This window comes from Adiantum capillus-veneris, chromosome 13, assembly GCF_014529385.1.
Source record: "Adiantum capillus-veneris isolate H3 chromosome 13, ASM1452938v2, whole genome shotgun sequence".
Taxonomy (NCBI): domain Eukaryota; kingdom Viridiplantae; phylum Streptophyta; class Polypodiopsida; order Polypodiales; family Pteridaceae; genus Adiantum; species Adiantum capillus-veneris.
The window spans coordinates 28985711-29011326 of record NC_140943.1 but is presented as its reverse complement, the minus strand read 5'-3'; the positions used below and the strand labels follow the sequence as shown (position 1 = coordinate 29011326).

Genomic DNA, 25616 nt, shown 5'->3' with positions numbered 1-25616 from the left:
AACTCGACCAGAGAAACCAATACCTATAAACAAGGTGGGAGATTATTGTGAAGGAGGAGAAGGAAAAACCACCTTGTCATTAGAACATCAAGGAGTGAAAACATTTGCTATACTTGATAGTGGGGTTGAGGTGGCCATTGCCACAAAGGAAACTTGGGAGAAATGGGGGAGACCAACTCTGAAAAAAACATGAATTAAATTGCAACTTGTATATGGATTTGTAGCCACGTCCATGTCATCCCTAACATGGCTGGTCCATGTATTTGTTTGGTCTTTAGTCTGTGTCTTTGCTCAATATATCCCCAATGGCTTAATCATCTTCACGTAAGATTCATATATGATGTTGCCGATGCTCACCGTTGGTCCAGAAATCTTGCTATCATGTGTGAAAAAACCTGTGTAAAAAGCCTCTTCAAAAGCTCGCATGTGGAAGCTAGGTAAAAACATCAACCATTGGTAGAAGTGGTGTAGCACTTGTGGTGATGGTTGAGTGGAGAGGTCCTAAGCCAATTTGAGGAGAGTGTTTCCCATTGACAATAGAATTCAGTCTGTAGCTTTTGTGGCATGAACACCTTGATGTAGGCTAGCAATGTTTTGCAGATCTTCTTGAGCATCACGCAAGTCAAATCAGGAGAGATAGTGAAGATCTTAATGGCGTCTGTAAAGATTTGACTTGAGCATCACGCAAGTCAAATCAGGAGAGATAGTGAAGATCTTAATGGCGTCTGTTAGGGTTTTCACCGTATAAGTCCCACTTAATCTCTCTCCTTCTTTGGGTGGTGGAAGCTTGGGGTAATTAAGCCAGGTTGGATGATTCTACATAAGCCTTGAGTGGTCCTTCTAGGTTCTCATCCATAGTACTAGACAGTAGGAGACATCATCTCTCACAGATTTTCGAGCACCGACCAAACATACTAGGTATGCTGGGTACTTTGTGAGCCAACCTTTTCTCCTTTTTGGGTATGAGTCTACTATTATCTTTGAGAATGCTTTATCTTTGATGTCTCCCTCAAATAGTGATGTCGTCTCCTGTACTTGAATTATTTTCTTTATGGTGAGCACTTTGTACTTGAGAAAAGGGTAAGGGAGGCATGGATGCACCCACTCTTTTGTAAATACATTTGTATCTAGCCATAACACTCCCGCAAAGTGCAGCATCCTTTGCTCCCATTCTATCGCTGCTCTGACACCTCCTTAGTGGATTTCTCTATCAAAATTTGGAGAAGGGCCTCGTCCTCCACCACCAACTCCTACCCTTCCTCTTGAATTTGTGGAGGTATCTCCACAAATATAGGTTCCTCAGAGCTTTTTGGAATCTCCATTGGCTCTTGTTGGCCATTGCTCCTAAGTCACTTGGACACGGATTTGTATCTTGACCTTTGGCCCTCTCCACTTATTGTTTTAATTCAGCCATTTGCTGCTATATCAGCTTGTCTTTTTTGGTGGCTTCCTTTACATTGTTAACTAGAAGCTCTTGTAGTGTTTCTAATTGACAGTCCAGCTGGTTATTGTCTTGTTGGAGCTCTTGTTGCTCTTTCTTGAGTCTTTCCTCATCTACCAAGGAGCCTTATGCTATGTGAACTCTTTGTATTTTCTCTAATTTCAGCCCTTTTTTAAGTGCTGTGATTTGAGCTTCCTGGGTCTATATGGCCTGGCTATCTGCTCCTACACTTTCTCTTGCAGCCCTTGGAGTCCCTGTCAGCCTTGGTATGGTTAACTCTTGGAGATTTAGTTTGTCCTTGAGCTCTATTATCTCATCGCAAGCTGACTCCAGCTCATCTTTTGTCTTCTCTTTTTCCTCTTACAGATTGGAAATCTCTTTAGATACCTCATCCATCTGGAGGGTGAGGATATCCCTTTCTACTTCGGCTTCCTTCAGGATCTTGCTTTGTGCTTCTTGCTCTCTCTCTCTCTCTCTCTCTCTCTCTCTGCTTTTTTATATTTGAATAGCTCTTTGTAATTCTTTGGTGAGGTTGTCATGCTCTCTTATCAAAATTCCTCTCTTGTCCTGAGCATGTTGTTTTCCTCAACCATAGTGAGAGACCTTGTTCTGATTCTATCTAGAATTTGGTGGGTTGGGTAGCTCTTACATCCTCTTTAGTTGTAGCTACCACATTCTTTGTTGCTGGCCTAGGTAGTGGTCCATCCAGGGGGACTTGGTGGCCCATACTTAACAGCACTCCCACTATAGGAGGGCACCATTGTCTTTCTAGAGGTCTCCATCTTGGCATTGGTGGGATTTGTACCAAGCCCGATACTCCAAGCAATGATAATTGCACTTTTTGCAAATCCTTTTGCTGGGATGCTTGGGGTTTCCTACTTGGAGGTTGTTGTGTGTATTTCAGGGGAGATACTGGTGGTGTTGTACTACCTCCCTCCTCTTTGTACTCTTTTTCTTCTTCTCCTTGTGCTTCAGGATGATCTTGCAGCTTCCTCTTACTACCTCAACAGTGAAAGGCCCTAGATCCTCTATTCTATCACCCTCTTGGACTCCTCATATGCCTTGATGTAGTGACCAAATTGATCCTCTAAGGGTCGAGAGGAAATGCCACCCATTTTCTTTGGGTTAGGTACCCAATACTCCTCAAAATGTCCCTTTAATGCTCGCTCAGCCTTGAATTGCTCGATCAGCCTCTCAATGTGGGCTGCCTTTTGGCTTGTGGTCTCTTTTTGGTTTCTCTTTCTTGGCCATTACTTCTTCCCTTTTTTCTTTGGTGGATCTTCAGATTTTTCTTATGGCATTGTCTCTAGCTTTCTCTTGAGCCTTGTCGAGACAGTTGGTGCCACTGGTGGTTTATCTTTTGCATCCTCTTTTAGCCTTAGCCATTCATTATTAGTCGGTGGGTTTGGCAATTGTCCTCTTGCTCCAATAGCTTCATATGAAATTTTGGTTAAGATTTCTGCTCCACCGATGTATTTAAGCTTATCAGCTCCCAAGCCCACTACCTGTTCATGTATATACTGGGCATAATTCAGATCTTTTGGTACACTGCTTCTCAATGCCCAAGTGAAGGTGGTGGCAATAGCATGAGGTGGTGTAGTGTAATTTTGTGGCTGCTTGTTGCAAAAGTGGAAAAATTGGTTGTACAATTTTTAGATTCTGATGGCTCTTGGGTCCATGATGTCTTCAAAAATTGGGATGGTTTTCTTTTGAGAGTACACCTCCACTGCATCTCTTCTTTCTCTGACTGAGCTACCATCAAATTTATGTAATCCCAAGGCATCTGCAATAATTTTGTTGGAATTAGGGTTGCAGAGAAACACACACAGCTTGGAGAAGACGAAGGAAGCTCAAAGCACACAATAGAGAGTGTGTTACTTAGTGTGCAATGGAAAGATAGATAGCCCTAGAGTGATGGGCGTATATGCAATGCACGGGGGAAAAAACCTCCTAAAGAGGGAAAAAATGCCCCGGCGGTCCTAGTGTGTTCACACACATCACTACCACATGTATATGGTAACAAATCCCCCCTGGAGTGATGCGGTGAACGAGAGCTGGCACATGAGTAAAGGGAAGTGCCATGCCCTGAGGACAGGATCAGTCCACAAAGGGGAGTAAGCCCAAAGCTTTGCGGAAATCTTCAAGCTTCTCACGAGACAATGCCTTTGTGAAAAGATCTGCAAGGTTGTCCTGTGTTGGCACATAAGCCAAGCTGATCTCTCCTGCTGAGAGCCTCTCCCTGACATAGTGGTAATGCACCTCAATATCGCCTACATCTTCAGAACCAGGACGTACATCAATGCCCTGCACAATGTTCCAGACACCTTTTGACACAAGAACGTGTTGCATCATATAAGCCCACATAGGGTAGTTGTCCCCATCCAACCTGTCCTCAGCAGCAAACATCTTGAACACATCTGTGTTGTTGTTATCAGCCATGGTAAATGCTGCACCTGATGTGAAAACTGCCCGAAAATAGGAGAAATGGAGCGGGAACAACTTGTGCTATATAGCACAAACCGTAGAAGACTATAAGGCACCTGCTATGCAGAAAACGGCACTGACAGAAAATCTGCACAAAATGACGAAATAACCTGTGCAGTACTGCCCGTAGTGGAAACGGAGACCGAAATGAGCCCAAATCAAAATTCTGAGCAGACCAAGCTCTTCGAGCTCACCCAAAATATTTGTCGACCTGCGAACGCTTGCCAAAGCTCACTGAAATCGGAGAAAGTGAGCAGGCGTGTGCTGGAGCAGCTGGCGACTAAGCCCGGGAGGACGTGACCTGCTCTGATACCAATTGTTGGAATTAGGGTTGCAGAGAAACACACACAGCTTGGAGAAGACGAAGGAAGCTCAAAGCACACAATAGAGAGTGTGTTACTTAGTGTGCAATGGAAAGATAGATAGCCCTAGAGTGATGGGCGTATATGCAATGCACGGGGGAAAAAACCTCCTAAAGAGGGAAAAAATGCCCCGGCGGTCCTAGTGTGTTCACACACATCACTACCACATGTATATGGTAACAAATTTGAGGTGTAATGGTCACTTCTTTACTTTCTTCCTAAATTGTGGTGATGACTGCCTTGCCATCTTTCTTGATTGTAGTAGTCATCTTGTAGAGACTCTTTGATATTCAGCTCCTACTGGCACATATGTGAAGAATCCATGTAGATCTACTCTTTCCAGATGATTGATTTTAATGAGTTCCCTTGGAACCATCAGTACAACCATAGCATTGCCTTGTGGATCATGGAATGTCCCTTGGTATAGCTTTATGCTCTCAATTTCTAGAGTTGCTTCGTCCATCCATGCTTTGGTTGGCTTCAATCTCATTGGGAATTGTGAAGGGCTCTTCCACTACAATGATTTCTTTCAAGGCGAGCCTTTTCTTCTTTATTGGTGATTTATTGGCTTCCATTGATCCTGCGTGCACTCCAAGTCCAAAAGTTAGTGTCTTTTACTCAATCTGGCAATTGTTCAGCTTTTAACTATCCAAATGATTTCAAAATTGAATCACAAGCTAATTGGTCATAAGGATCCTATGCAAGCTGACAAAAGTGCATTTTGATGCTCATTTTATGATGTGAGACATCATACGCATATGATGTCTATGTGCTCTCAATGAGATGAGATTTGACATATGCATAGCTCATAGCATGTACATCACCCATATATGCGTGGAATGAGGTTTGAAAGTGTAACGAGAAAGATTTTGACTTATTAGAAACTCTTTTCAGACTTTGAAATGGTAATAGGGATATATTTTGGGTATATGAAGTTCAAATGGCTTGAAGCTTGTGGCATGGACTCATGAGCTTATGGTAAGAGCATTGAATAGGCCAAAACCACCTCAAATTACCAATTTTGACATTTGAGACATCATAGTGTATGATGCCTTTTGTGCCCAAATGACTTGAAACTCATATGATAGGATGTCCACAACATGTGTATAGTGTCTATAGCATCAAGATTGAATTTGAGCTCGTAATTGCATGTCAAAGGCCAAAAAAGGAATTTGTACCGTTAGATTTCCATCATATGGGTAAAAATAGGTCAAATAATATCCAAATATGATGAAAATTTATTGGCAAGCTGATAAAAATGTGGTAAAGGTACTGGAGATCTGAAAAAGATTGCAGCATGTCAAAATAAGGGGTCTATACATCATACATGTATGATGTCTATGTTGGCCTTTTATGCTTAGACTTGATGTAAAGCTTGCTCATGATGTGCGCATCACTTTGATGTGTTCAGATTTGAATTTGGACAAGTGCTCATGTGCCCAAGGCCATAAATGGTATTTGTGGCACTTGAATTTGAAAGTTGAGGTATATAATGACCACAATTTGCCCAATTATGTCCAAACTTGGTATAGAGGCTATATATGACATGATATTGAGTTTTGGATAACAGTAATGCTGACAGAGTCACTATTTGGCAGGTCTAGACATCATATGTGTATGATGTCTATTCTTGGAAAATTAAAATGTGAGCATTGGGATAGGATGTATATGCTATGTGCATGCCTTGTGTTAAGTTTCCCTAAGTTTGGAGCATTATTTCAATGGATAAGACCATCCTTTTCTTGAGGACTCCATCTTAGCGGCTTTTGACCAAATGGTTGGTATGTTAGCTGTAATGAACATGATGAAGAGGTTGGTGTGAAAACTTTACCATTTGCATGTTTAAAAAGGCCCACCAGACATCATACATGTATGATGTCTAGGATGCAAAATTTTGGTTTCAATGCATGGGAAAGATCTGTGCAAGTTCCCTAAGCCCTTTTAACTCTGGTTCAACTTTAAATTTCATTAGTTTAGCTTAGACTCCTTCTTTGGTACTTTGGACTTTCATGTCAATTTTCACTCTTGGAGATGACTTTTCACAATGATTTTACTCGAACTTAAGCTTGTAGATGTTGTGGGGCACCTTTCCATGCTATCAGTGTAGCCTTCGGCCTTACAGATGTCCTTTATGACAATTTGTCGCTCTGAAAGTGTCTTTTAGTTTGGTGATGGTCCGGCGGCAACCTTTCTTGATGTTTAACCACATGCCTTGTTTGTCAAAGGTATGTCGATGTTGTTCATGAAGTTTGGTGGCAAACGGATGCTCCATTTGGCCGTGACAGCCAAATGACGCTTTGCATGTTCAAAGCCGAGATCTATGTTTTGACTCATTTGAGAGCCAAATGACGCTTTGCGTGTTCGAAGCCAAGATCAACGTTTTTGACTCATTTTTGGTAGTGTTATTCTGGAGGAAGTTACATGGCTTATAGACAACCTCGAGGGGCACCTACCCATGAAGTTTCATGCCATTTTGGTGACATGTCTCAGATTGTCTTTTGCAAGGCCTGAGAATGTTAGGGTTTTCACTTCTAGACTAAACTAGTATAGGAGGGCATAGCCATGTCCATTTAGCATAAGGTCAACCCCCTATCAAGTCTTGTAGCTATCGTTAGTGATTATCAAGTTACGATTTCGTTTCGCTCTCTACTTGTCGATGCCGCATTGGCGCTTTTGTTAGTTTTTCGCATTGAAGTTAACATTGAGCATGAAGAGCACATGGTAATGAGCCTACCTTTCATATCTTGCACCGACCGATGTGTTGTGGGCATCGTACAAATCCGTAGAAGATCCGCGTGCTCTAGATCTCTCAAGCTCTCTCTAAATATGAATAGTGAAAATGAACTAGTAAGTGGGGTTAGAATTTCTTATATCAGGGGTCTCGGAACCACTTGCCACAAAATTTGACATGTGATTCTATCTCATCAAACAAAATGCACTTTAGGCTTAAAAATTACTCAATTTGGACTCCGTTTGCCCAACTACAAAAATTTGTCATTTTTCTCAAAAACTGGCCGGATCGGACTTTTTGCAACATTATCATAATTGCACCCTAACTTCACCATATGCTTCCCTTGACTTAGTCATGACCCTTGTATTTTTTCTTTTATCATTACATCACCATCTCACCTGCTTTTCCTAGTTTTCTTTGTTTTTTTCAAAAAAAAGAAGGAAAATAGCAAACCGAATCCTAAAAATACCAATAAATCAAAGTTTTTAAAAAAAAACATGATAAGATGCTATGTACATTTATTTGTAATATTTTTGGCAAATTTCTCCGTTTTATCATATTTTGGCTTGAAAAACTACTATTTTTACACACACACACACACACACACACACACACACACCTAGAGGCTCATTTCTGGCATTTGTCCTCATATATATGTAGAATCAAGTTAAATAAGGGCATGAGTACTTGGGTTCACCAAAAATTTCTGCCATGCAAAAAATCCAAAATCATAGAAAACAATGCTCTTTTTTGCACACTAGGTTTGCATTGGCAATGCCTCCCTCCCTCGTAGTTGGAGTCCTCGTGGATGACAGTGTATCACCCTAGGGTATGTGGTGTGAATGGATAACAACATTGTGCTAATGAAGGCCATGTAATGTAGCCCTATATGCATACTCGATTAATGCATGGAAAAAATTAATGTTGTTCAAGAGGAGGGTATAAGAAATATGCTTATTGGCATTCGATGTTGAGGTTTCTTGTCTTGGCATAACCTATTTTAGAGCAGTAAAATAATAAAAATTCTATTTGTGTTGCTCTTTGTTTAATTGACATTGGATTATCTTGTACTATTGGTTTGCCGTCTTTCGTCATGGGATTGCATACTTGTTGGAATCCAAAGACCGAATATGTCGTATGCTTGGTCTTTTGTTCAAGAATCCACATATGTGGCTGACTCTTTTGAGCTTTCCATAAGATCTTGGGTACCCAAATCTTCTTCTCATTTTTTTTTGGTTTTTTGGGCTTTGGTTCTGGTTGGATATTAGGTGTTTGTACTGAAGGGAGTTCCTTGCCCTATCTCTTTGGAATCCTTAGCTATTCTCGATTGCCTTGAACTACAATCAATCTCTTTGGCACCCATACTTTTGTGATATATTGTGGGTTTTGTTTTCTTGGTATATCATGTGTTATTAGAGAAGTAGCTTTGAGCATGGTCTTCCAAAATTTTGTGACTTCGTCCTTCTTTATCCACACCTGCTTAGGTGCTGTTGCGGGCTGACAATTGCCTTTCTTTTCTGGTTCCTTGACGTATTCATTGACAATTTTCCTTTGTTTGTTGTAACAACCGTGGGTAGTACATTTGCAGAAGTGATCTCTTTTGAATTTCTCTTTGGTATCCATTGTTGAACCATTGTAAGAAAGGGATGTTTGGCCTTAATTCTTGACTCCGCTATACCAATGGGTTTTCAACTTTGTGTACAACAAATGGAACCACTTGGCTTTCCTTTGCATGTTGAATGTTGACTGTATTAGAGCTCCAATCAATCTATAATTTTATTGTCTCTACCATGACTGACCAAGCAGTAATGGATGTTGCACTGGTTTATCTTCTACCACATAAAACTTATGCGGATAGACATATTGGTTAATTTGCACAAGTATGACTGTCCATCCCATTGCCTTGATTGAATGCTCTAAATAGCCTTGAAATGTCATGTTGTGTGGGTAGGATTTTTTTCTCAAGTGCAAGATGCTTGTATAAGTTGTAGGAAATAAGACTTCCTTGAGCTCTTGAATCTAGAAGCACGTTTGCTTCCACTTGGTTGCTTCCAACTTTGACTTGGATTGTGGGATCCACTATATCCTTTTCATCAAATTCTGCTACATGAGGACATTGATTCGTATTGGTGGTCCTTGCTATTGTCTTTGTCATAGAAGCTTTCCCTTTGCCAATCATTCCTTTGCTTCCGCTTGAGCTTCTTCGACTCTTTGCTGTTTTTCTTGAGTTTTTTTTTCTCCTCATGGATTTTTTGAAGCATGTCCTGGATTAGTGGAAAATGATACTTTTTTAGCCTGCATCCACTAATCCAATTATGCATTTCATCACCATTTAATGTAGCAAGCTTTACAGCCCCACTCTGTGATAGATCTTTGATCACAAAGGGTCCTATCCCTCGCCTTTTAAGTTTCTTGGCATGTTGTTTCAATGTATAGGCCAAGACATAATCAATTGTTTTAAATTATTTCGAATATACACGCTTATCAAAAAACTACTTTTGCCTTCCTTTTTGAGCGTACATACGGCTTTCAAGCAGATCTCATCTAGCTTTTCAAGGTCATCTATTTTCGAAGAAAATTCATGGCGTGTCCATTCTAGTTTCTTAGCTACCCTTAGAGTTGGGATTAAAACATCCATGGGAAAGATAGCATTAAGACCAAACACCATGTTATACAGTGTCCTCCCAATTGAAGTTTTATAAGCTACCCTATAAGCCCACAATGTAGAGTGCAACTTTTGATCCCAATCAGTCCTTGAATTAGATACTATTTTAGTCAATACAATGCACAAGGTTTTGTTTATAGCTTCATCTTGTCCATTTCCCTGTGGATGGTATGGAGCGTACTTCTTGTGAATTACGATGAATTCATTTAGAAGATTTTCATAAAATTCATCAATAAAATGTTCTATTGGTAGACCATATCTAATAAAGACATGTTCATAGAGAAATTGTGCAGTGGTCCTTCCATCCGATTTTTGTGTGGCTTTTGCTTCAACCCATTTAGTGAGATAGCTCGTGGCAACAATGATGTATTGGACATGAGTCCTATAAGCGAGTGATGAAATTAGACCTACTTAGCGAAAGCTTTGGCTCCCATCATAGGCCTTAAAGGCATCTCATCCCTCTTTATTGGCACTTTTGGTACGCTGGAAAGCATCACATCTTTTAATATACTCTTCAGCGTCCATATGTAATGTAGGCCACCGTATTCCCACGGTTAAGATAATTTTCATTGTCTTATCCCCTGAGAAATGGCCTCCGCTTATTCCTCCATGTGTCTTCTCGAAGATTGGTAGATACATGCTCTTCATTGCACATATCCTAAGTTGGTTATCTTTTTCTCTCTTATAGGGATGATTTTCAATCAATGTGAAGTCTCAAGCTTCTATCTTTATGGCCCTTTGACGTTGGTGCACCCAAGTTTTGTCGACCCAAGAAAGTGCCGGTAGCCAGTGTGTGGAATTATACAGAATCGAAGGGAAATGCTTGGTCATGTGCTAGATGTTGGTTGGAGTAAGTGCCACTGGGATATGTATGCTAAGTGCTGCTTTTCACAAGTCATTTGTGGCTTTCAATCTTTGCTTATAGGAAAGGTGTTATAGTGTGTGAGCCAAATAAGATATCAAGGCCATCAAATTCAAAAGCTCTGTGTATTCAAGAGCGGCCGCATGGTTGTTTACTATTCGGGCCTCATATCAAACTCGAAACGATGGACTGTCACTTGCACGATCATGATCAAATATCTCCTCCCGTGGGAAGGCTACTCAGTTCGAGGGAGTCCAAAAAAAGGAAGTTTTTGAAGGTGGTAAGCATGCAGGGACAAAATGAGCTGTCACTGATTGAGAGCAGAAATGGAGCGCCATTTGTTTGGCAGGCCGTGAGCATAGGAGGAGTGGTGGGCTGCAGTTCACTGTGAAAGGGACGCCACCTGGTGGCCATGCAAAAGAAAAGAGGGGCAGTTTTGCAAGGGGCAGCAGCGGCTCGAGCCGGCAAGGGAGTGAGGCCAGGTGGTTGAGGACGCTGTGGGGAGGTTGGTGCAAGAGGGAGAGGCCATGCATGGTCAGGCTGTGAAGGGGAGGAAAGCAAACAAAGGAGTTTGCCATATCCGGTGTGCTCGGCAGTGAGCAAAAAAAAGGCATGATAAGTACAGGGCCGTGAGTAGGAGAGACCGCCAAAGGTGGTGGGGCTTGGAGCAATAGAGAAGTGTAAAAGGGCTGGAGAAGGAGGTTCGAGGAGCTGGAGCACGAGGTGATATCAGAGGAGGTGATCAATTGCTAGAGAGGAGCACTGGCTGGAGCTGACCGTGAGAAGGTTTGAGGAGCATGAGATCCCGGGAGTCCTATCATGTAGCGCCAGAGAGTAGGGTTACAAGCTGTTGCAGCAAGGGCCAAGAGCATAGAAGGGAGGACCTTCACCAGAATCCTGGCCTACAGGGTTTGAAGAAGGCCTCCATGGAGTTGAGGCAGGCTGTTGTTCTTGCACATGATGCGCTACAAGAAGCCGATAGTTGTAGGTTGGAGGCCGTGAGCATAAGGTGTTAAGGGACACCAGGGCATGATGCACGGCCGTTGGAGGGCTCATGTAATGAGTGCCAATTGAAGAGGGAGGCTCCACAAAGCTGCAGAACGGGAGGTTCTCTTGGCAAGGTAGAGAGAAGAGATGGGACCTCTGTTCATGGCGTGTAAAAAGACGAGAGTTATCAAGGGTGCGGATATCACAAAGACCGTTTTGGGGCTGCAAGCTGGAGCTTTGGTGCAACGCACGGATGTCAAAGGCCAATATGGCGTGCTCGTAGTTCTAGCAATGTGCGTGCAACCGTATCAAAAGCTACGCCATCATTTGTAAATGTCCTTATCAGAATTCAAGCCGATCATAGCCCATTTTGTCCACATTTTCTCTTTGCTCGTCTTTGTACCTTCATCGTCTACTGTCAGGTCGGGTGTGTAAGTAGGTATTCTGTGATAGAAGTTTGCTGAGGGAAATTTGTGTATACCATGGTCTTTGAAAGGATGAGATAGAGAGACTATACACTAGAGATCTTGAAATTGTGTGCGTGTGTTGGTTGATGTTGAGCTGCATACTTGTGGGTATACAATGCCTTGAAGAGACATAGGTAGGAGCCATGATGATATGCCTTGCAAGGAGGCATGTGTGGTGTTGGGGTGTGTGTGGGTATCGGGACTACTTATATGTGAGTGTATGATGCTATCAAGTGTCATAGGTCAAGTCTTCAAAGGAGATGAAGATACAGACGATTGGATTGCCGATTTTGAGCTATTTATGCTGGCAGTATTGTAGATGCCAGGTGATGAAGCAAAGCTCTAGACTCTACCTTTGGTGCTGCGAGGTAAAGCAAAATCTTGGTTCAATGGCTTGGAAGATGCATACAAGGAAAATTGGATCGGATTTCGAGAGCACTTTCTACAAAGGTATTGAAAGGTGGTGTCGGCTTGGAAAGCAGATGCAAAGATCAAATTAATGCTTGCAGCAGAACGTAAGTGCAAATTTCGATGCTTTTGTTGTTTGCACTTCGATGCTTTTGTTGATAGATTTGAAGCTTTTTGGGGAGATTCTACGGCTGCTACCCAAGCAACCAATGCGGGATATTTTAAACTGGAAAGGTTTCTATCTTGTTTGTATCCCTATGTTCGTGAGAGAGTGGACTATGAAGATCCAAGTACCTTTGATGAAGCTGTCAGAGTTGCCGGAGCAAAGAGTCGAAAGATGAAGAAGAAGATGGAGGCAGGATTGTTGCAGTCTATACTCGCGGCAGCAAGTGGACCTAATCCCAAACAGATTGGTGAGCATCAAGAGGTAAAAGCCCTTTCTTTTTTTGATAAGAATGTGATCAAAGCATGTGAAGTTGATGCCAGGCTAGAGGAGGTAGAACAAATGCCAACCAGGTGTCAAAAGGTGCAGCGAGGCCTATTCAGAGTGCCACCTGGTTTGCTTGCTCAAGGGGATGGGATGATACAAGATCTTAAAGAAGAAGTGTTGGTTCCTGAACTAGCAACGAGGAAGGTAGCAGTGGTGCAAGAATCGGCAAGATCAAAACAGGAGTCCGATAGCTCTCATAGCTCCAGCAGTAGTTTGGATACAAATGCTACATGGGAGAAAGAGTCCATGTCTTTTAGGTATGAAACTTATGATGTTTTTCATATAGATGAAGTGGAGAAAGATGTATACAAGCTACCTGTCAGTCCACTAAAGGTCGAAGGGTCGAAGAGAAGTATACTGTTGCACCTTGTGTGAATCTGCCAGTCGAGCAACCCTATCAAATGTCTTGTGATGGCGAGTCCCTATTGGAGGAAGAGGTATGGTTTGATTGTGCATCCGATTTGATTGAAGAACAGGTCTTTGAAGATGACTTGCAGAAGCTAGAAGCAGAAGCAGAGGTATGTCAAGCTGATTTTTCTATGCAGAGGGTGGGGCCACCTTGCGTTGATGGGCATGTCGAGGTGTACTTTGAATTTTCAGAGTTTGTGTGTAGTCGTGGAGAGATAGCTCCGGCAGATGACTCTATGGAAACTGATACAGGTGCAGCCTATGAGAGAGAGGCTCTATGCAAAGAGGAAGGTGCCACCAACCTTGCAGGTCATGAGGTATTTGAAGAATAGGTTGAAGCTCTAGCAGGTCAAACTATTTCGTATGAAGAGATGGTTTTGGAGCCATGTTTAGAAGATTTGGATGCAAGTTTGCAACGGGATCAGGTTTGCTTGGCTATGCAACAGGTGAAGGCAAATTGCAGGGTTTTGCTACTTTATGTGGTGCTATGGATACATGTGTTATTGGAGGTTGCTTTACAGGTATTTTTATATCAGTTGCAAGGCTCTTTTGAAGTGGACTATACTATGGAGGGTTCTGTAGTAGATGACATGATAGCGGCTTATGTTACTAGTGCTTCAAACGATGGAAAGTATGCTTATAGTCGGTACGGAGATTTATGGATGCAGGGTGCAAAAACTCCATGCTATAAAAAGTTGAAAGGGTGGCGTGTCTATTGGCATACGAGAGCAAAGGAAGGCTTGAATATACATGCTTTACAGGTGGATGGCAATGAGCAATGCTTTACTTTTCATCCAGGTGGACTTTACACCATTCTTGGGGGAGCTTCGAGCTTTCCATTTGACCCTGGACGGTGATGCAGCAAACGCTTTTCTTCCTATTTTTATCCTATCTATATAGCCACTATCATTTTTCTTATGCAGTCTATGTAGTGATCATATATCATTCTCTCTATACAGACTTCTTTTATCCAAATAATGCTATGGTTGAGCATGAATGCTCAACGTGAGGGTGGGCAATGATGGTGCACCCAAGTTTCGTCGACCCAAAAAAGTGCCGGTAGCCGTGTGTGGAATTATGCAGAATCGAAGGGAAATGCTTGGTCATGTGCTAGATGTTGGTTGGGGTAAGTGCCATTGGGATATGTATGCTAAGTGCGGCTTTTTATAGGTCATTTGTGGCTTTCAAGCTTTGCTTATAGGAAGGTGTTATAGTGTGTGAGCCAAATCAGATATCAAGGCCAGCAAATTCAAAAGCTCTGTGTATTTGAGAGCGGCCGCATGGTCGTTTACTATTCGGGCCTCATATCAAACTCGAAACGATGGACTATCACTTGCACGATCATGATCAAATATCTCTTCCCGTGGGAAGGCTACTCAGTTCGAGGGAGTCCAAAAAAAGGAAGTTTTTGAAGGTGGTAAGCATGCAGGGACAAAATGAGCGGTCACTGATCGAGAGCAGAAATGGAGCGCCATCTGTTTGGCAGGCCGTGAGCATAGGGGGAGTGGCGGGCTGCAGTTCACTGTGAAAGGGACGCCACCTGGTGGCCATGCAAAAGAAAAGAGGGGCCAGTTTTGCAAGGGGCAGCCAGCGGCTCGAGCCGGCAAGGGAGCAAAGGCCAGGTGGTTGAGGACACTGTGGGGAGGTTGGTGCAAGAGGGAGAGGCCATGCATGGTCAGGCTGTGAAGGGGAGGAAAGCAAACGAAGGAGTTTTCCATATCTGGTGTGCTCGGCAGTGAGCAAAAAAAAGGCATGAGAAGTGCAGGGCCGTGAGCAGGAGAGACCACCAAAGGTGGCGGGGCTTGGAGCAGTAGAGAAGTGTCACAGGGCTGGAGAAGGAGGTTAGAGAAGCTGGAGCACGAGGTGATATCAGAGGAGGTGATCAATTGCTAGAGAGGAGCACTGGCTGGAACTGGCCGTGAGAAGGTTTGAGGAGCATGAGAGGGAGTCCTATCATGTAGCGCCAGAGAGTAGGGTTACAAGCTATTGCAGCAAGGGCCAAGAGCATAGAAGGGAGGACCTTCACCAGAATCGTGGCCTACAGGGTTTGAAGAAGGCCTCTATGGAGTTGAGGCAGGCTGTTGTTCTTGCACATGATGCGCTACAAGAAGCCGATAGCTGCAGGTTGGAGCCCGTGATCGTAAGGTGTTAAGGGACACCAGGGCATGATGCACGACCGTTGGAGGGCTCATGTAATGAGTGCCAATTGAAGAGGGAGGCTCCACAAAGCTGCAGAACGGGAGGTTCTCTTGGCAAGGTAGAGAGAAGATATGGGACCTCTCTTCATGGCGTGTAAAAAGACGAGAGTTATCAAGGGTGAGGATACACAAAGATCGTTTTGGGGCTGCAAACTAGAGCTTTGGTGCGTGCTCGTAGTTCTAGCAATGTGCGTGCAACCGTATCTATAGCCACGCCATCATTTGTCAATGTCCTTATCAGAATTCATTTTCTCCACATTTTCTCTTTGCTCGTCTTTGTACCTTCATCGTCTACTGTCAGGTCGGGTGTGTAAGTAGGTATTCTGTGATAGAAGTTTGGGGAGGAAAATTTGTGTATACCATGGTCTTTGAAAGGCTGAGATAGAGAGTATACACTAGAGATCTTGAAATTGTGTGTGTGTTGGTTGACGTTGAGCTGCATACTTGTGGGTATACAATGCCTTGAAGAGACATAGGTAGGAGGCATGATGATATGCCTTGCAACAAGGCATGTGTGGTGTTGGTGTGTGTGGGTATCGGAACTACTTATATGTGAGTGTAATGATGCTATCAAGGGTCATAGGTCGAGATAGTTGATTGCATGCTTTGCGACTATGTGTATACAGTGTGGGTCAGTTGGGTTGGGCATTGTCAGCAGTCGGTTTGCAAAGTGGGTGTCTAGGTGTGTGATTATACGGGATAGGGGTGATGTGAAATCATTGAGCTATAGATGGGCATTCAAATTGTGTGCTGGTGGTTTTCTCATTTCCCCCTTTTCAACATGCTCTAGAGGTATTATTAGTAAACATTCTCCTTGTCAGATAGTCAATTATGTGTTGACTCCATTCTGGTACAATTGTCACCTGAAACAGCATTGCATATTCTATTGGTGGTGTATATTTACATGTAGCACATTTAGTAACATATTCATGAACTTAAATGCACATATTTGTCCAATAAACTCCTAATTGTTCCAAGCACTGATATGTTTTAGTTTGCGAGCAATGAAATGTTAAGTCCTGACCATGTGCTTCTAAAATATAACACCTGTATTCGTCTAAACTTATGCATAATTCTAAAATGTTGTATGAGCCTAAATGACACAAACGTTTGTCAATTAATTGAAAATTCTTGGATTGCCAAACCGTCCATTGTTTAAATTCTTACTTAGTCCCATCGAACTCTCCTACGTAGGATAATATATTGACTATCTCATGAGACCACTTGGGTACCATTTCAAGATAAAAAAAATACATGCATCAAGGATGTCATCGTCTACGCCCTTTGGAGCTTCTCCATTTGGTAATCTGGAAAGATGATCCGCTCGAAGATGTCTTTCCTTTTTTAACCACTACTCTCAAAACAAACTCCAGCAATATCATAAACCATTGTACAATCCGTTCGATATTGCATGGTTTTTTTACAAGGTAAGAGGGATTGATGATCAGTGAAAAACACAAACTGGATTGCAAGGAGATAATGCCCAAATTTCTTAATAGCATATATCATCCCTAGCCCTTCTCTCTCAATGGTTGTGTAGTTCTTTTTAGCACTGTTAAGCTGTCTGTGCTGGCATAACATTCTGGGACATCCATATTTCCTTCTCTTGCTGAGCCAAAATGCATCCTATAGCAAATGCTAAAGCATCAATATGAACATGAAAAATCTTTTCCCAATGGTGCTTTCAATACTGTTGCGGATGTGAGTGATTTCTTCAGCTTTTGAAACAATTCTTCACACTCCTCCATCTACTCAAAGATTACAATAAGTCTATACAAAGGTCCAACAATGACTGCATACATGTGGATGAACCTCTTGTAATAACCACAATCTCCCATAAAGCATTGTACTTGCTTTGTGTTGTTTGGTTTAGGAATTCTAGAATCACCTTTATCTTATCCAAATCCATAGAGATGCCATTTTTTGAGACAATATGTCCCAGGATTCTGCCTTGTCTAACCATGAATACACACTTTTCTAGGTCAAGGCAGATCCTATACATCCTGCATTTCTTGAATACTTTTTTGAGGTGTTCCGTACGTTCATCTCTCAAGAGATAGATCATCTATATAAATTTCAAGGAATATCCTCAAGTATTCTTTAAAAGCATGTGCCATTAATCTTTGGAACGTTGTTGGGGCATTAGTAAATCCAAAGGGCATGACTCTATATGCATATATACCCCATTCTGTGGCAAATGAATTCTTATATTGATCTTCAAGAGAAATTGCAAGCTAGTTGTAGCCAGAGAATCCATCTAAGAAGGAATATGCTTGTATGCCTACCACTCATTCTAGAACATGGTCAGTGATAGGTAAGGGATAATTGCCCCTTATTAGGGCTGCATTTACCTTCTTTAGATTGATACACACTCAAAGTTTACCATTCTTCTTGGGCACTACCACAATTGGAGATACTCAGTTGGTGTGTTCTATCTCGTAGATGAACTGAGCTTCCTTTAGTTTATCAATCTCTTTTGTGACGCGCTTAGCAAATGTTTCATTATTGGTGTATGATCTCTATCGGCTAGGCTTTGCATCAGGTTTAGTTGGGATCATGTGTTGGCATATTGTTGGATCTACTCATTTTAGGTTTTTATATGACCAAGCAAACACGTCCTTATACTCCTTGAGAAGACTTATGAGCTTCTCTTCTTCTTTTGGACTCAGATCAATTGCTATATAGATCGGCCTTGGGTCTTCTCCTAGCTCTACCAAGTCTATCTTCTTTGTGTCCTCTGGCCCATCATAAGACTCCTTGTCCTTTAACTCTCATGTGGGTTGTGTCATCACTACCTTTCTGTCTTTTTTGTAGTGGGAAGGCACACTCATTCTGTCATCATTCTTTTCATCCTCTTCTTCAACTCTCTCTACTTCCGTTGTCCACATTTTCTTTAGAGTTTCTTGGGCTCTCTATATTCTTCTTTCTCTACACCACCTTGGTCCATTTAGTTTCTTCAAAATCTTCTAGCTAGTTTTGGTTCTTTTGTTTCCTTGGATTTTTTTCTAGTTTCAGACTTTCAACTTGGTTCTCTGGTTTCTTATGTTGATTGTGTCCTTGGACCCAGAGCTCTGAGAATCTCCCTAGAATTTTGTCTCTAACACAATCTCTAGCTTTTGTAAACATCAAAAATTATGTTTTGCCTCTTATTCTAGGCATCAAATTCTCTCTAGCCCTATGTTCAATTACTCTATTGCTCTTATAGAATTGTTGACATCTAGGTTTCTTATTTGGAAAGTCATAGAACCTGAAATCCGCTATTCTTTCCTCCTGTCCACTTGGATTGTTAGAGCATTCATAATCTGCATCCTCATCTCGTGAAGATGCTCTAGAGAGTCATAAAACATCTTCTCTTTGTCTACTTCCATCAGTTTGTCTTTTCTGGGTTGTTCAAAGACTGGTTCCTCATCTTCCCCTTTTACCACACCAACCATATATTATGGAACCACATCATAGCCATCTTTGTTGCAAAACTTTTATGGGACCATAAAAAATAGAACACACATCTAAGGTAGCTACAATATGTGTCCACTCTGAAGGTTCTAGAGTTTCTTCACAGAAGGGTTCATGAATGTATTCATTATCTTCAATCACCCTTTCCAAAATACACTCTTCTTGTTTTAAGATTTTGCTATGAGAGGATCCACACATCCATAGCTCCTTTGGCTTACTTTACCAAGATGGACGTTCAGATCCTACTAATGTAGCTTAATCAAACTCCTCAACTAGGATTTGGTTAACATCTTTGTAACTATAGTCTTTAAGGTTTATGCACATTGTGGTTTCCATATGCATGAGGTGTATATGATCATATCCCCAAGCTTGGACCATCTTCAATTGTCGCATGAATGGTCGTCCAAGTATTATACCGTACTTGTTTTTCTTGCCAAAATTTAATATACCAAAGGTAGGCTCAACGCCACAAGAAATAACAATTTCCTTCTCCAGAATCCCTAAGGGTTTCTCCATATAACCATCTATTGATTGCAATTGCATCCTTGTGTCTCTCAAGGTAGGTTTTCCTTTCTTCCATATCTCTTTGGTTGCAATGGCCACACCTGCTCCACTGTCAAGAATTGCCATGGTTGTAACACCTTGAAACTCAACAAGAAGTGTAGTATTCCCATCCTTGCCTTCACAATACTCTCCTACCTTGTTTAAGGGTACTTATCACATGTTTAATGGATGCTTATCTAGCTCTTTGATCACTTATTGTATCTGTGAAGTCAAATCCTTTACACCAAACTTTTCTAAGCATTTCTCCGCTGTTGCCCACATGTTTGGTTGTATTCAAAGAAGCTCTACTAGTGTAATGGTGCAAGCCATATAGGTGTAGACAATATGTCTATCAATCCTTTATAGCCCATCATGTTTTTTAAGGAGATTCTTTGTTATGGTACTGCCTTCACATCAAACTTTGCTTCATACTCTCCCATGTAAGAGGGTAAGGTTCTCAAGGATTGAGGTTGGCTATCCAAAGATCTAAGAGATCCTTTATCCTCCCAATATGAGCAAACATCCAGGTCTGCTTGAGATCCTGCCTCAATACTGATCTGGTTAACTCTTTGACTCAAGATTAACATTAGGACAAAGTTGGACTCACTTTTGGACCCTGTAAGAAGTTCCACGTCGGCTTAGAGAGAGAAAATGAAAATGTTAAATTGTGCATTTTATGTGATACTTTTTTGCGCCAACAAAAAGCCAAAATGACATTCTTTGGTAGGTAGCCCCCGTCTTTATCATTCTTATCCTTTGTTCTCTTGTCAGGAATCCAATTAACCGTATGACTAATGATTTGAAATGCCAACTTACAAGCGTTCCCTTGAGAAACATAAGCCACATGAACTCTATCAACTCTAAACATGAGAATATGGCCTTCCCTCCCGAAACCTGAGATATTTCATGAGTTTCGAGTGTCTGTCTATTTCTCTATTTACTCTAGGAATGGAAAACTCTTCTTTTTCTGATGAAAACACCAATTTGAACTTGCAATCCTCAACCCCTTCATCTTTAACACTTACCCAAAGAAAGAACACACATCATCTTCATGTTGATGTATTGCAAGAGTATATATGCACCATTGCAGAAACGTAGGAGGGAGTCTTTCTTATCTTAACGAGAGAAAGAACTTAGAAGGACAAACAAGGAACATCATTTGGATTTGTGGACCGATGGGTCTATTTATCCAAAGGATCCTATGACAATGCGCCACCTCCCTTTGCTAATATCACTAACCTCTTACATTTCACAGGCGATGGAAAGGATGGGCTATTGGGATACAACGAACATTTGGAAATGAGAGGATTGAATGTGGAAAGGCAAAGAAACTTCCTGGTGATGGAGAACATGCAACTGAAGAAACTTAATGAAGCATGCTCTTGGAAGATTTCATCAAACAAAGAGACAATCCAAGGCCTTGAGAAGAAGATCACAAGTTTGCAAGAGAAAGACACCGTGCTTGGTAGTCGGAAAAGAAAACAATATCTGTGCAACATTGAGAACATGAAGATTGGTAGTGGTGGCCTAAAAAAATGAATACGAACTTTAAGGTAACTTGAAGTTTTTTTCTACTTTTGTATCTTCAATGTGCTTCACTAAGAAACGAATACACTTTCCTATACATGATCATAATGCATGGTGCTTTTTTGGCAGGTCTTTACTGTATCCAAACTTGAACGGTGTAGGCTTCAATGCCGGAGTGCATTAGAACCGTCTAGTTCCAAAAGAAGTAGTTGAAGATATGATAACCTGGAAAAAATTTTGTAAGCTGAAAGGGAGGCTCCTTACCTCCTTCGTGAACGAGAATTAGTTCGAACCAATGGAAGTGCAAGCAATACTTGATGAGAGTGGCATCTCGCAGATGGGATACAGGGCACTCTTCAAAGCATTAGCTAAAAGTCTCAAAATTAGCTATAGAGAGGATCATTGCTGCCAAAGCCATCACATGTAAAGGCTGCTCACCAACACCTAAACAATGAGGTGTTTGAGAAACTTAGGTCACCATTCCATATTGAAGCAAGGTTCTTAGGCAAGGGCAGCAGAGAGGTACAATTTAACGAGCACATCAACCTCTTCGTTGATCTTGAAGCATTGCAAAGGGATGCAGTTCACTTTTTTGACATCAGTCGAGAGGAGTGCGTTGGGGTTCTCGAGTTTATTTTGAAGCTCGATGAGTGCGAGGTCCTGAAGAACAAGAAGCTAGAGAAAGTCACCATTACCCTTATGAACAGAGATCTGGATCCATCAATAATGAAAGAGGATCCACGATACTTCAACGTGCAATCCGAAAACAACATTCTAACTCTAGGATCGTTTTAGGTATACTTAGTTCACTATATAATAACAAAAATATTGATTATTTGGTTGTTGATTTTGTGTTTTTGTTTTTCACTGTAGGTTGATAAGGAAAATTTTGAAATCCTCGATTGGGTTTCTAGTCAAACCCAAATTCCTTCTATCATCACTGAACAAAGAAATAGAGTCGTTCCTTCAATGGAAGGATTTGGTGACTATACAGTGGAATGGCACATGGCAGGTGACTTAAAGACTCTTAAGTGTATGTACAACATAAACCATCGAGCAGCTGTGGCAAATCCATGCTTATATTGCATGGCTGATGCACAATCTCTTGAGTGTGCAATGGAATAGAGCTCCCAACAGACATCTTCAAGATAAAACTTTTAGGCCAGTGCTTGATATTCCTGTGAGTAGAGTTCACGTCTGTACACTTCATGCACTCTATTGAATAATTGAAAAGGTGGTTCATTTGTACATATGTTTTGCATGGGAATTAAAGCGAGAGAGTGATTCGAAAAGAGTGATCAAAGCATTGGAGGGAGTGCTTTCAGACATTGGTTTGCATGGAGGCATTGTCAAAATCAAAGAGGACCCTAAGATGCCTCAAAGTCATTACAAGGTACCTAGGAAAGCATTGATAGGTGGCGTGAAGACCAGAAGGTTTCTTGGATTTAGCTTCAAAGATTCAGATAGAGAAGAGAGGATGCACCTGTTCAACAAATGGATACAATTACATAAAGTGGTTAAAGACAATGCTGGTGGTGAGGAAATCTAAAATCACAAGGTGAATGTGTGGAAATCACTAGATAACATTTTCCACTACGTTGAGCGGCATTCTTGGGACCAAAGTAAGCTCACATCATTTCAAGCAGCCTTGCTGGATTGGAAGAAGGCTTAGCTTACAGGGTGGGGTGGGCAACATATCAAACATTACATGGTGCGTTAGCATTCTACGTATACAAAACAAAATTTTAAATTGTACTCTATTGACCATTTTGTTAATGCAGCACATATTGCTCAACCATGGTCCATATTATGCCAAGACATATCGCTCACTATCAATACTGTCCACACAAGGCATAGAAAAAACCCACTACATGGAAAGAACATGTTATTTTAAGCACACTAGACAGGAGAAGAAAGGATAAGGCCAATAGCCTATTAGAGTTACACCAATGGACTTATAGACGACTAATTCATAGAGCAAGGCAGAAGGAGCTTCTTAAGAGTTCAAAAATTACATGGTCTTTACAACACATTTGCAAAGAGGAGAAACAGATGGCTTGGGAAATCCAAATGCGGGGGAGCGCCATGCGAGGTGGTGATAGTCACGAGTCAGGAGCGGGAGAAGATGGACCTGAGCCCGTCATTTTTATCCTCTTTGATGCACCTCCTTCCTCACTTTGTACCTCTTCGATGTGCAAGCTCTGTAGAGAGCTCGTTCCTCTATTGATGGCAGCATCCCCACAGGCATCACGCGTCTTCTTTCCCTCAAAAACAGCTGCTTGTTGTATAGATCTAAGCTCTTCGGGTCTTCAACCATTGCAGCCAGAGCCTGAGCTGTGTAGGACATGAATAGGGGGCTCTGAGTGCTTGGCACCCATACCGAATGCCAAAGATGCGTAGAGCAAATTGTTTCTTAATCAAAATTAGTCTTTCTGCGTTTAGTGGAAGGGGGTGCCCACCACACAATCTTGTAATAACTTTCATTGCAAATAGCGGGAACTTTGCATTCTCCTCATAGGATTCCTTGTGGTATATTATGTTCTACAAAAAAATAGTAAAGCATTTATGGGCCGTAAGTGAGATGAGTACAATTGCCAAGTACTTGAATTGTTTCTACAAACCTTTGTGTGGTTGAAACGCTCGATGTAGTGAGACAACGCCGCATCCTTGCCTTGTACTTCAGTGACAAGCCCTTGCCGTGAGCCTCCCGCTCTTCTAAGGAAACTATCGTCATACACTAGCACCTGTCAACAAAAATATTGATCATGATATTTTGTCACTGGGCCATCTGGCAATACCTTGTGGATGCCTTTAAAAATTACCATATGATTCTCGTCCATTTCCAGCATCGACCTTTCCCACAAGTGAATAGGCTGACTATTCATTACCTAAGCTCTGGGTGCCACGGGCCTACCCATTTTTTCCAAGCCGAGTTGTTTTGTTGTCGATTGAAAGTGCTCATTTATTGGCAAATTGGCCTCTCCGGACTTCGCGTCATTGAATGTATCTTTGATCAATTGCCACCCTGAGTAAACTGTGAGTCGTGGACATCTGTGTCACCAATAAGATGTTGGGTCCACTCCATCATCATCCACAAATCCCATGTCTGTCTCACAAAAAATTGCAATTGCAGCTAGGCAGTACTCCTCCTGTATATTCAGCTCATGCATGATATCTGTGAGAAGAACGTAGTGGGTTTCGCCCGCCATAGCAAAGCTGGGAGCACAATTCATAGGCAAAGTCACTTCCTTTTTTGGGCTTTCTTGCTTGCACCCTAATGCTGCATCCGCAAGAGAAGCAAGTGTTAAGTCCGCATAAAATGTTTCCTTTAATACCTCTACCTTCTCTTCTTCTAGGTCAAACTGCACCTCCACATCCTCTACCTCTTCCTCCGGCGCCAATGGACAACTACCAAAAGTTGTTGATTGGGAAGTCTCTGAGTCACCATCCGTTTGCAAGTACAAGTAACAGACAAACCTATGGTAGAATTCTAGTAAGAGACACCTTTTTAAGTGCTTCATACACCTGTCTTGTACAAGTAGTGCATTGGAGGACAGTTTTCTAGACAACGATTCAGTCTCCTTGAAGCACTCTGTGCGCTCCTTGCCGCACTGTCGAAGCAAGGGACTTGCCGATACACCGTGTGCGAGCCGCAGACGGCTCCAAGCACACAACAAGCCTAAACTAGCAAGCTCAAGAGTGCAAAGGGTGTGTCACTCACCGCTCTACGCTCGCCTTCGTGGTGGATTCCTCGCCGCGATGAAGAAGAAGCCGCAGTCGTGCCGCGCTCAACCGCTTCGCCGCCGTCGTGCCTTCGTAATGCTCGATCGCACACACACTCTCGCTCTCTCTCTCTCTCACACGCACACACACACGAGGAGGTGAAGAAGAAGAAGATGGAGATGGAGATGGAGCAAGAGCACTCTTCTATTGCACAAATGAGAGAATGAGTAAATTTTAGGTTTAGTTGGCTTTTATATGAGCTCACCCCATTCACACTTGGGCGTCCATGCTTAGCCAAATAATCCCTTGAATGTCCCAGTTAGAGTGCGCCTCTCATCGGCGATCACTCTTACCCTTTTCCTATTGGTCCGACAAGCCCGGTACCTGACTCTAAATAATACAACGTTTATAGATCATAGGGTGTCCGTGTGCCATGAGGGTTAACATGCCCCCCTTCCTGATGTAGATTCCGTCCTCGGAAGCTATCCAGTTGAAGCTGGTTCGTCGAGGTGGAAGAGCATTTGAGATGAATGTCCTTAGCCTTCTTCAGTCACTGCAAAATCAAACAACATTGGCACAGTAATTGCATTCTCTTAAAAAGCATATGCAGTTTTAGGTAGACAAATTGATTGGTAAAAGAATTTCAAACAATTTGGTAGCCATGAACATTAAATTTCAATGTAATCAAATGCATAAACAGATGTAAAGGTAAAAAATTAAACAAGTCTGGGGTCGCTAATTTGACGGTCGAAAGGCACTAGAGATCGAATATTAATACCATGGGTAAGCTTCTTAATTATCTATGGTCAATTAAGTTGTTTAATCGCGAGAGCCAAGTATTCATGTTCGAGGGCTGACTAGAGGCTA

General features: G+C 42.0%; 1 protein-coding gene and 1 pseudogene across 1 annotated transcript; both read left to right on the top strand.

Annotated features, from left to right (window-relative positions):
- The first annotated feature begins 10978 nt into the window (after window positions 1-10978).
- LOC147443737 (uncharacterized) lies at window positions 10979-13637 on the top strand (annotated as a pseudogene).
- Window positions 13638-13676: 39 nt separating this feature from the next.
- LOC147443736 (uncharacterized) lies at window positions 13677-15771 on the top strand. Its single transcript, XM_086526534.1, has 2 exons — window positions 13677-14158; window positions 14265-15771. The coding sequence occupies exons 1-2, from the start codon at window positions 13677-13679 to the stop codon at window positions 14281-14283; spliced, it is 501 nt and encodes a 166-aa protein (XP_086382660.1). The 3' UTR covers window positions 14284-15771.
- The last annotated feature ends 9845 nt before the right edge of the window (window positions 15772-25616 follow it).